The following is a 10,489-nucleotide window of genomic DNA, read 5'->3' as shown; positions in this document are numbered from 1 at the left end:
AGGACCGGGGGGCAGAGGGGGGGAACCAGGGGCTGCCACCAAGCCCGCCCATTCCTCCCGCCCCCCTCCCCCGTGAGGGCTGGCCCACGCCTGGCACCCAATGTAAGGAGCCCCCCTCCTCTCCCCGCTCAACCCTGACTCACACCCGGGCCCTGCCGTGTCCTCCCTCCTCCCTCTGTGCGGCCCTCCCCTTGGTGACCTCAGCACCCTTCCCTCTGGGAAGCCCCCCACCATCCAGCCCTGCACAGCCTCCGTGCCAGCCGGAGGGCAGGGCCTGTCATCAGTGGTGATGTGGGAAACAAAGGCCAGCTGAGGGCTGAGCACAAGCTACCCCCTCCCCCGCCTCGGGCCCCTCCCCCATGGGATGTGTGTGACTCTCTTCACACTCTCCTGGCCCCCAGAACAAAGGAAAAGGGGCAAACAGATAACTGGTAGAGATCACAGTCACGCAGGACACGAGTCTGTCAGTCTATAACCATCTTAATGATTTACAAGGAAAAAAGCCATTTTATCAACAGCCAAACTCCCAGGAACCTACGGATTCAATTTCCTGAAGCCCTAACGTCACCTTCCCCTCCATAGGATAGAACATTTTATATAACCCATCACCCCCCACAACCCCAGTGCGGCTCTTGCTGCCCACAGGTCCTGTCCTCACGCTTTAATAAAACCACCTTTCGCACCAAAAACGTCTCAAGAGTTCTTTCTTAGCCGTCGGCTCCGAACCCCAACACTTCACATCAAGCGGGGCGGGGCTAATTGGCCTCAGCAGGCGCACCCCTGCCTCGAACTGTGCACATGGGCGGTTCTCTCCAGGGGACGGTAAGCAGACTCAGCCGCCTCTGTCCTTCCATCCCACAGGCCTTCGGGGCGCAGCTGTCATCATGGGGGGCACAGGAGTGGAGGGTAAAGACCCTGAGCATAGACCTCCCCTGTGCGGCCCCCGGCCCTCCGTCTGTCTTAGTGACCAGAGCTGGGCAGGATGATTGAGAAGCAATGCTGTTCGTCCCCCCTCCCCTCCCAGCCCCCAGCTCCTCATTCAGTGACATCAACAGTGGCTTGAAATCAGCCTCTGGGGGAGCAGTCACACGCTGGAAACCGCCCGTTTCCTTTTCCCCAGAGACCGGGTTGTGACCCAGTTGCCTGAACACCGTGGCATCCAACCCCACCCCTGCCTGACCCTGCACGGGCAGGCCAGCACTCGGGACCCTGAGCGGCTGAGGCCCAGACTCTGCCTCCCTGACCTTTGCCCCATTGCCAGAAAGAGCCAGCCAGCCGGACCTTCCCATGGCCTGACCCAGTCCCTCCCTCCGCCCCTTCAATTCCGGCCCCAGGGAAATGGAAGGGGCTATCACACAGCTCCCGCGGCCGGCACAGAGTCCTGCCAGTGGCCCAGAAGTCATGCTTCCTCTGGGTCCCCGGTCTGGGCGCTAGGATCCTGGGCCGGGGGCCTGGGCCGCATGGGGCCAGCTGTCTGTCTGCCACGATGAACCAGCTGGTGGGCCATGACAGCTCCGGGTCTGTTCCGGGGCTGGGAATGCGGCCTGTGGGTGACGCGTGTCTGTGCGTGTGTCTGAGTCAGCTCGGTGTGCATTTATCGCGTGCCCGCTGCCTTCCCGTGTGCCCGGGTCTGTTCCTGAGCCCTGTGTGCCCAGCGCCTGGGGTCTGCCCGCCAGCCCGACATCGGCCACAGGGGGGCCCCGCAGAACACTGGGAAGTCCGGCCTCCGGCTCTCGACCTGGGAGGGGGTGGAGGGCGTCCAGGGCGGCAGGCCCAGCGCATCCCCCCACCTGGACTTCTATGCCGAGTTCTTCCCTCGGCAGGGACACCGGGTCACGCGGGGCAAAGGCCATCATACCCTCCTGTGCCAGCGGGAGTCTGCGTGTGTCTGCCATCCACACGCACAGTGTGGGTCAGCGTGTGTGTCAGGGCCCTCGGCCCTCGGTCAGAGTCGGCTCCAGGCCGCCGGCACCCGTGTGTGTTGGCGGCCAGTGCTGTCCTGCGGGGACACGCGGGCGGGGAGGAGTGGCCCCAGCCCCTGCGTCCAGCGCCCCAGGTCACGTGAGGGCGGGGTGGAGGCGCCTGCGGGCTGCGTCCAGCGTCTCCTGCAGCGCAGCGAAGGCGGGCCTCTCCTCGGGGCTGCTCCGCCAGCACTCCAGCATGAGCGCATAGACCTCGGCCGGGCAGGACGCCGGGCGCGGCAGCCGGTACCCCCAGGTGACCTGCTGCAGGGTCTCGTGGTTGCTCAGTCCTGGCGAGGGGCAACGAGAGGGCTGGCGGGGGGGGCCTCTCTTCCGCTGAGGGCTCAGCGTGGGCGCTTCCCCCCAGCTCTTGGCCAGACCCTGCCCGGCCGGCATCAGGCCCCCCCCGCGGCCCACCTTCATAGGGACACTGGCCGTAGGTAAAGACCTCATAGAGCAGGACTCCGAAGGACCAGACGTCCGACTTCTGGGAGTAGACACGGTAGTTGGCTGCCTCGGGCGCCGTCCATTTGACGGGGATCTTGGAGCCGCTGCTTGGGGAGTAGATGTCCTCCTGGGTGAGGGGACACTGGTGGTGGGCGGGGCGGAGTGGCGCCCTCGCCTCCCAGCCACGGCAGGGTCGGTGGTCTCAAGCTGAACTGACCTTGAGCAGCCGGGCCAGGCCAAAGTCGGCCACCTTGCACCCCAGGTCATCACCCACAAGCACGTTCCTGGCGGCCAGGTCGCGGTGCACGATGCGCCTCTCCTCCAGGTAGCTCATGCCCTCGGCCACGTGGCAGGCAAAACCCAGCAGGAGGGACAGGCCCAGGGCCCGTCCCTCCGGGCCTGCGGGGCGGGGCGGGCTATCAGGGGGGCGGGCGTCTGCACTGGTCACCTCCGCCTGTGCCTCAGCGTCCTCACCCTGAAGAGGGGGTGAGGGCAGGGCTACCCACCAAGGCTGCAGGGTCACTGTGCTGTGCAGGGACCGCTCAGTGAAGCAACCCACCTGGGCCCCCGGGAGAGACCAGACACAGAGGGGGGCCAAGGCAGGGAAGGCGCGCAGGGCTGGTGACACGGGCGGGCCCCACCCCTTGCGCACCCGCTCAGCCTGGAACCTCGACGCTCCGAGTGCCCCCACAAGGCACAGCACAGGCCCGGGGCCCGAACCCGCTGCGGGCCGGAGCCCTGACAGTCGAGCCTGGCACGCCACGAAAGGCCCAAGCCGAGAAGGGGGCCGACGGTCGTGGCTGCGCAGGGAGAGCTGGGTCACCCGCGGCCCCTGGTCGGGGGCAGAACTCACTGCCCAGGAAGGCCTGCAGATTGCCCTTGCGCATGAGCTCGGTGACGATGTACACGGGCTCGCCGGCCGAGCACACGGCATGCAGCCGGATGAGACGCTCGTGCCTCAGGCTCTTGAGAGTCTGGATCTCCTTGGTGAGGTCTCCCAGCTTCACGTAGGCTGCAGGAGAGGCACCGCTCCAGGCCCCGCCCGTGCCACCCTGCCGCTGCCCCCGGGGCGAGAGGGGTCAGAGGGCGGGACGGACAGGGGCGGGCAGGCCTCACCCACCTGACTTGATGACCTTGACTGCCACCGGTGTGGAGTCGAGCCACAGACCTTCCCACACCTCCCCGAAGTAGCCTTCACCCAGCTTCCTCCGCAAGGCAAACTCGGAGCGAGGCCGCTCCCACCCGTCCTGCAGGAGAGGCTGCTGAGGGGGTGGGGGGCACTCGGGGCCTCCGCCTGCTGCGCCCTGGACAGAGGGGACAGTTCCCCCTGGAGCGCCGGCCTCCAGCACCTGTGCCGCGGCGCTCGCCCTACGCCGGCCTGGCGGAGGCCTGGGGAGCCAGGTGCTGAGCTCCAGGAGTCTAGCCCCGGTGGCTCCGGGCTCTAAGTGGCCCCTTTGCCGGAGGTGGACACCCACCCACGCGCACTCATTACTGTGTCTGGCCAGACTGTCATTAGAAACCAGAGCAACTGGATGGCTGCCTGGCCCCTGGCAGGACGGCTGGTGCGTGGTGGCCCGGGGGCTCCAGCTCTGGCACGGGTGTGCAGCCGGTCCCGGCGTCTCCTCCTACAGCTTCCTCCTGGGGCGCACAGCTGCTGTGGGCACCTTCCCCAGACGCCTCCCCACACTTGTCCCGGCCCTCACCTGTCCCCCCACAGAACTGGGTATGGGGGGGGGGGGCACCAGAAGTCCTTGGAGATAGAGACACAGTACCTGTGAGAGCAAACCCGACCCCAGGCAGGGCCCCCAGTGCTCCGGGCCGTGTCAGACCCCTGCAGCCGCGCTCGGAGACCGGCCTGGGCCTGCTGCCTGGCTCGCACCCCCTCTGCCCTCCCCTCTACGTGTGCTGGGCAGGGGGCGGGGGCAGGACTGGCCCACCCACCTGGGGCACACAGGGCTGCAGCAGCGGGTTGTGGATCAGCTTCCAGTTGGCCTTGTAGTAGGCGAGCAGCTCCTCCAGGCTGGGGAAGAGCCGGCCCTTCTGCAGGTAGAGGCCGTTAGCCGCCGTGCAGATGCGGTAGTGGCGAACGCTGGCCTGGGCCCGGACTGTGAGCGCACAGAGATGAAGCCCTCCTCCGGCTGCTGCCTGCCCCAGACCCTCCCACCAGCCCAACCAGACGGCCACCACAACCTTCCACGGGCCGGGCTCGGAGCCCGCCTCAGGGGCCTCCTGGAAAAGGAGGGAGCGTGGGCAGCCGCAAGCCAGAGGTGCAGCGAGAGGGGCACTGGGGGCTCCTGGCCACAGGGCACAGAGCCCAGGGCACGTGGAGAGTCCGAGAATGAGCGGAAGAAGGGAGGGAGGGTGAGTGACAGCCGAGCGGCTGTGCAGGCCGGGCAGCTCAGAGGCACAGGAGGGAAGGTAACCAGCAGGTTGGTGAGCTTCGAGGTGACCAGCTGCAGGTGCCTTCGAGCTCGACGTGCGGCCAGCGAGGCCTGGGGAGCACCTGCCCCAAGGTCAGGGGTGTTCTGGCGCAGGCTCAGCCCGGGGACAGAGGCGCAAGCGGCCGCCGCCGTTACCTGACAGTGAGTAGTGGCCGCGGCTGCTCTCGCTGGGTCGGATGAGGAAGGCCCCAGGCCCGTTGGCCGGAGACAGGAGCATCTGCTGGGCCCGGGCACGGCTGATGCCGCTGAAGTACCAGCTGCGAAGGGCAGGTGGGTGGTCACCAGCAGGCCCAGACCTGAGCGACCCCTGCCCCCACACTGGTCAGAGGCCCCGATGCCCGGCTCCCACCGTCTTCCCAGGCACAAGGTGCACCCAGGGCCCAGCGCAGGGTCCCGGCCCAAGGTCTGCATCTGCCCCGGCCCTCGGTGCCCAGCCTCTGGAGCCATCGGGGAGGGGACAGGGGGACCACTCGGGCCGGCCGCCAGCAGGGACCCGAGTCAGGAGACAGACACTGTCCACACTCCTCGGCCGCAGGTTCTCCGCTAGCCCTGCTCGTAAAACGACCACCGGCCCCGGCCCCGGCCCCACCTGCCCGGGGGAAGGGGGCACCAGGAACCAGGGCCCCCGGGGAGCGGTCCCAGCCGGGCTGCAGGGGTGTATGGAGGACCACGAGCAGCCGGGCCAGGCAGAGCCCACCCGCCCAAGGGGAGGACAGTGCGGCTGATGGTGGCTTGGCCAGGAAGGCCCTGGAGGAGGCTGCTGAGCCAGGCTGGGCAGGCCTGCAGAGGCAGGAGGGGCTCAAAACACCTCTGCCTCTGAGGGGCCCCGGCCCCCGGCCCTCCACACGCTGAGATGCTCCGAGCACCGGGTGCCCAGATACCAGGCGGCTACACACCCGAGTGTGGAGCGGGGCAGGGGGTGAGGGCTTGCCCGGGGCTCCCCATCTGACACCCGTTTGGGCCGTAACCCACCTGGGCCACACCAGGTGCAGCTCCCTGCTCCACATCCTTGGAAGGAAAATGGAAAGGCACCAGGCCCCACCCCATTGCCTGTGTCTGCCTCCCAAGGCCCAGGTCGGGGAGCCCTACGCCTGAGTCAGGTTCCCACCCTGGAGGCTCCTGCTTCCCGGAGATTCTGGGGACCCTGTGGCAGGAGGCCTGCCTCCTATAAGGGGGAGCCACAGCCACTAGGCAACTAGCCCTGTGAGCATGGCTCCCATCCCCTCTGATGGGGGGAAACTCAGGGTTCTAGGGGCTGGAGGGTGGGCTCTGACCCCCACCTGGGCGTGTGGGACTGGCAGTTATCCCAGGGGTCCCCAGGCATGACTCGAAGTGAGTCGACACAAAGTGGGGGTGCCCTGAAAAGAGGGGACTGGGTGGTCAAACCTGTGCCATCCCAGGCAGGCGGATGCTGCCGGAGGCTGGGGTGAGGCCAGTGCCTGGCAGGAGGGAGACAGAGGGAGGCTGGCACTGGCACAGAGGCCTCTGGGCACCTGGGGAGCTATGGGGGTGGGGGAGCTAGGAACTATGCAGCCAGACCCCGCCTTCCGCAGCCCACCAGCCAGGAGGGCATCAGAAGGGCTACAGAGGCCCCTCCCAGGACAGCAGGGGGGGGGGGGTCGGGGGGAGAGGAGGGGCAGAAGGGTCCCCAGCCCCACAGCAAAGGCCGATGGCAGGCCAAGACCCTGCACACTCCGAGCTTCAGGCACCTTCTCGGGAGTCTCTCCCCGGGGTGGGGCACTGGCTGAGCTAAGACTGGAGGAGCCTCATTCTCAGGTCAACCCTCAACCCTGAGAACGAGGCTCCTCCCCTGCCCAGCCAGTCTGGCCCCGAGGACAGACAGCCAGGTTGTCTGGGGCTAATGACACCGTGAGTGTGGTCGGCCCTTTCATCCCAGGCCCAGGCAAACACTCATTACTGCTTCCTCCCAGCACCGCCCCCTCTGACGCTCCCAGCCCTGCCAGCCACCTCTAAGAGTGGCTCATGGGATCTGCCCTCCACACCTGGAGTGACTGTGGGCCCCCTCCCCATCAGAATGGCTGCTTGGTCCCTCCCATCGCTCCCAGCAGGCTGGTCACTGGGTGGGAGTCCCCTCAGGAGGCACCTTCCTAGGACTCGGGCTTTCCAGGCCACATGCAAAACCCCCAGGGGACTGGAGATGGCTTGAGTGAAGTTGAGACCCAGTGCTGGTCTGCAGAGGACATGTCTAGGGCTCAGTCCTAGCCTAGCCGGGCACAGGATAAGAAACCAGTGTCAGCCTGGGCAGGTCTGACAGGGCAGGGGTCTGGGCAGCTGGGCCTGGCTTTGCTGAGCCTGGTCACCGACCAGCTTCTGGCCTGTTCTCACCCAGCACGTCACCTCCATGCATGCCGGGGCTGGGGGGTGGCGTCTCTGCCGCCCCCGGAGGTCCTCCTAGCCAGTGCCACATCTGTCTGGACGTCAGGCATTGCGACGGCCATGACATCCAGGCTGACCCACTGCATTAAGGGGAAAGACAGGTGGGGCCACAACCAGAGTTTGGATCGAATGGTTGAGGCCCGTGCACGATGTCTACGAAGATGGGGCCGGGTGGACCCACGGCTACCCTGTCGTTCAGACCCTAAGCCTGGGCTGAGAGGTCATCTCCTCCTCCAAGCCCTGCAGCGGAGCCTCCACTGTCTGTCTCCCTCCCTCCACGATTGCAGACGGGCGTGCGACCCGCCAGGTGTCCGTGCCGGCCAATCCCTGCCCGTGGAATGCCCCGGCCCTGGGGGCCTCGGGCATGCTGGTGGGGGGGGGGGGGGTGCGGGATGGGTGAGCCCCCCCATCCACCTGTGTCCCCCTCTCAAAACAAGCTTCTTTGGGAGCAGTTCCAAAGGCCGGGGTCATGTCTGCCCCGCACCTGGCCCAGGGCAGCAAGGAGAGTTCTGGGTGAATGTGGACCAGTGAGGGGCAGGTGAATGCAGACCTCCGACTCAGCATGGCACCCCCTCACCCCCTCACCCCCTCACTGCATCTAGATGGCCCCTCTGGTCACTTACGTCCTGATCAGGAGCGCAGGGAGGACAGGGGCCGTGTCGTGTCTCCCTTGGAACTACACTCAGGAGCCTAGCCCCTGCCCTCCAAGCAATGGCCACTCGGCTTAATGTTGTGGAGACCCCCAGAGTGCTCGGCTCCCCAGGCTGAATCCCTGTGTGAGGGCAGGAGGGCCCGGCTGGCGGGACAGGGCCCCAGAGCGACCACCGTGCTGGGGGCCCGGCCAGTGGCGTGTGTACACGCCGTGCAGCTTACTCAGCACCGGACCCGACGGCGCCTGCAGGAGCCGCTACCGTCCTCCCTTTTGGCAGGACCAGGAGACAGTCACCGGCGTGCGTGCGCCGCCCCGCGTGCTCGCTCACCGCCGCATGGCAAGGCCTCGTGGGTCCAGGCCACAGGAGGGAGGGCGTGAGGGGCAGGAGGGAGGAAGGGTGGGTCGGGACATGTGATCCTAGGGCTCACTTGGTCCTCACTCCTGTCGCTGCGGAGCAGGCTGATACTCACGGTTGGTCCAAGAGCGTCTCCGGGGTGGCCTTGGCCAGGTGGGTGATGGGCACCAGCCCGGCCCTGGGCGGACCCGAGAGCCTGCGGGCAAAGATGTAGCCGCCCTCCTCCTTGAGGCCATAGAGCCTGTCCCCGCGGCTGACACTCAGCTCGTCGGCGCACCGCGCGGTGAAGTCGTACAGCGCCCTGAAGAGCTGCGCGGGCGCAGGGGAGCTGCGGGGCTCTGCGGCGGGGGGCTCTGGCTCCGCGCCGGCCTCAGGGTCGGGGAGCCCCAGGACGCCGTCGTCCGGCGCGCCCACCGGCCAGATCTTGTCCCAGAAGAAGGACAGGAAGGCCAGGCGCTTTCTGAGGAAGGGCTCCATGCTCCGGGGCGTCCCGGGGCCAAAGCCGGGGCCCTCAGCGGAGGGGCCGCGGCCGCAGGGGTCAGCGGGTGGCGCGGAGCGTGGGCCACAGGTCACTGCAGAGTCCTCCAACAAGGCGCCCGCCTCCCGGGCTGGGGTTGAGACCAGGGAGGGGCGCAGGGTGGCCACGCCACGGCTGCTCCCCAGCTGCTCGTGCCCAGGGGCTCACAGCCGCTCTCCCTGGCCCGGGCGGAAGCGGCCCCGGGACCTGCCGGGGGGGCGGGGCCTCTGGGGGCAGGGCCTCTGGGGGCGTGGCCACGGGGCGGGGCCTCGGGGCGGGGCCGTGGGTGCAGGTGGGACGACGGAGGTGGGGGCGCGCGCAAGAGGTCACGCTCAAGTGAACCACGCGCCGGCCCTCGACCCGAGCCTTGCCCTCAGAGAAGGAGGCACCGCTGCGCAGCGCCTGGCAGTGACCCGGATTTGCTAGAAAACTGTCTGGTTCTTTACGTGTTGACCAAATCTCTCAACATAAAACCCTGCGCAGGACAGGCTCACATGCTTGGCCAGGAACGTCTGCAGCCAAGTCTGAGTCCGGCTGGGGACAGCCTGGGACCTCGCGCAAGGCGGGCAGGCTCCCTGCACTCTGGTTTTTCCCTCATAAGGTGGGAGTTGGTGACCGCCAGGGCTCGGTGAGCACCAGAGTGGGTGCCGTACGGAGGATGGGGCGATGTATCTTCTGGGCCCTTGGGGGTCAGGAGACCCCCCAACAGGCACCACCGGGAGGGGGAGGCTCTGATGTTTGACCCCCACCTCAGGGATGTGAACTGGGGTTCCAGTGGCGGAGAGGCCGGGCCAAGCCCTGCCTCTGTCTCTGGGCAGGGTGGGGAGACCAAACCCTGGGCAGCCTGGGGCAGGGTGGGGGAAGGGTGGGGGCAGGTGGGTCCGGGCCCAGGCCTCCGCATGCTCCTCCCCACCCCCCAACCCCACGCTGGCCTCCCCCCAGCTCATCCACTTTAGCGCTCAGAGCCCACACCCCTCTTGTGACAGCCGCAAACCCCCTTCCCAATCCTGCCCTGGATCCACGGCTGGATGTTCATGTGGTTGAGCAGAGCCAACGGACGGGTGTGACCGCTGGTCACTGAGAGGCCGAACAGCCACCTACCCGGGCCAGACCCGCGGCAGACACTCCTCTCTGGAGCCCACCCACTGAAGGGGCCTGGAGCTCCCACTCCACCAGCCGCTTGGCGACCCTGCCCCCACACCCACGACCTGCTCCTCCCATCCCTGGGCGAGTCTGCCTTTCGCACACGGGTCCCCTCAAGTCCTTTATGCCTGTGCCGCTCTCCTCCTGGGAAGCCATGCTTCCTGTCTTTGACCCACCTGGTGCAGGGAGGCCTCTTCGGGTCCTGGAAGGGTCCTGCTTGTGCTGACCGTGCTTGGGGTCCAGCGCTCAGAGCACTGGACACAGATTCCTTCTGGACACTCCCAGTCCCTCCGAGCCCCAGAGCCCCAGGCTCTCGGATCAGCACGTTCATTTGGCGGCCAGAGCAGGCAGGGAGGGTTCCTCCTCATCCTCTGGCCTGGCCCCAGGCCTGGTGCCCAAAGGAAAGAGCCCAGTGGGCTGCCCACCCTGTCCCCGCTACAAAGACCTCCAGGACATCCTACAGGTGAGGAAGCAAGGTTCAGTCCACCTCGTCAAGGTCAGAGCAGGGACATTTTCTAGCAGGAACCTGTGCTGGGCGGTGGGGACCCGGCTCACAAAGAATGCCTGCCCCACCTC

At 67.3% G+C, this 10,489-nt stretch overlaps 1 protein-coding gene across 1 annotated transcript; it reads right to left on the bottom strand.

Moving 5' to 3' along the window:
- Positions 1 to 462: 462 nt before the first annotated feature.
- Positions 463 to 8,966, bottom strand: SRMS (src-related kinase lacking C-terminal regulatory tyrosine and N-terminal myristylation sites). The gene is made up of 8 exons (XM_019426302.2): positions 8,369 to 8,966; positions 4,985 to 5,106; positions 4,350 to 4,513; positions 3,529 to 3,712; positions 3,262 to 3,420; positions 2,626 to 2,807; positions 2,379 to 2,535; positions 463 to 2,251 (listed from the first exon to the last, which is right to left on the bottom strand). Exons 1-8 carry the CDS (start codon positions 8,728 to 8,730, stop codon positions 2,058 to 2,060), a joined length of 1,524 nt encoding a protein of 507 aa, XP_019281847.2. The 5' UTR covers positions 8,731 to 8,966; the 3' UTR covers positions 463 to 2,057.
- Positions 8,967 to 10,489: the final 1,523 nt, after the last annotated feature.

Source organism: Panthera pardus, unplaced genomic scaffold (genome assembly GCF_024362965.1).
Source record: "Panthera pardus isolate Hobbes unplaced genomic scaffold, ASM2436296v1 HiC_scaffold_25, whole genome shotgun sequence".
Classification (NCBI taxonomy): Eukaryota; Metazoa; Chordata; class Mammalia; order Carnivora; family Felidae; genus Panthera; species Panthera pardus.
This window is presented reverse-complemented; position numbering and strand designations above follow the sequence as displayed.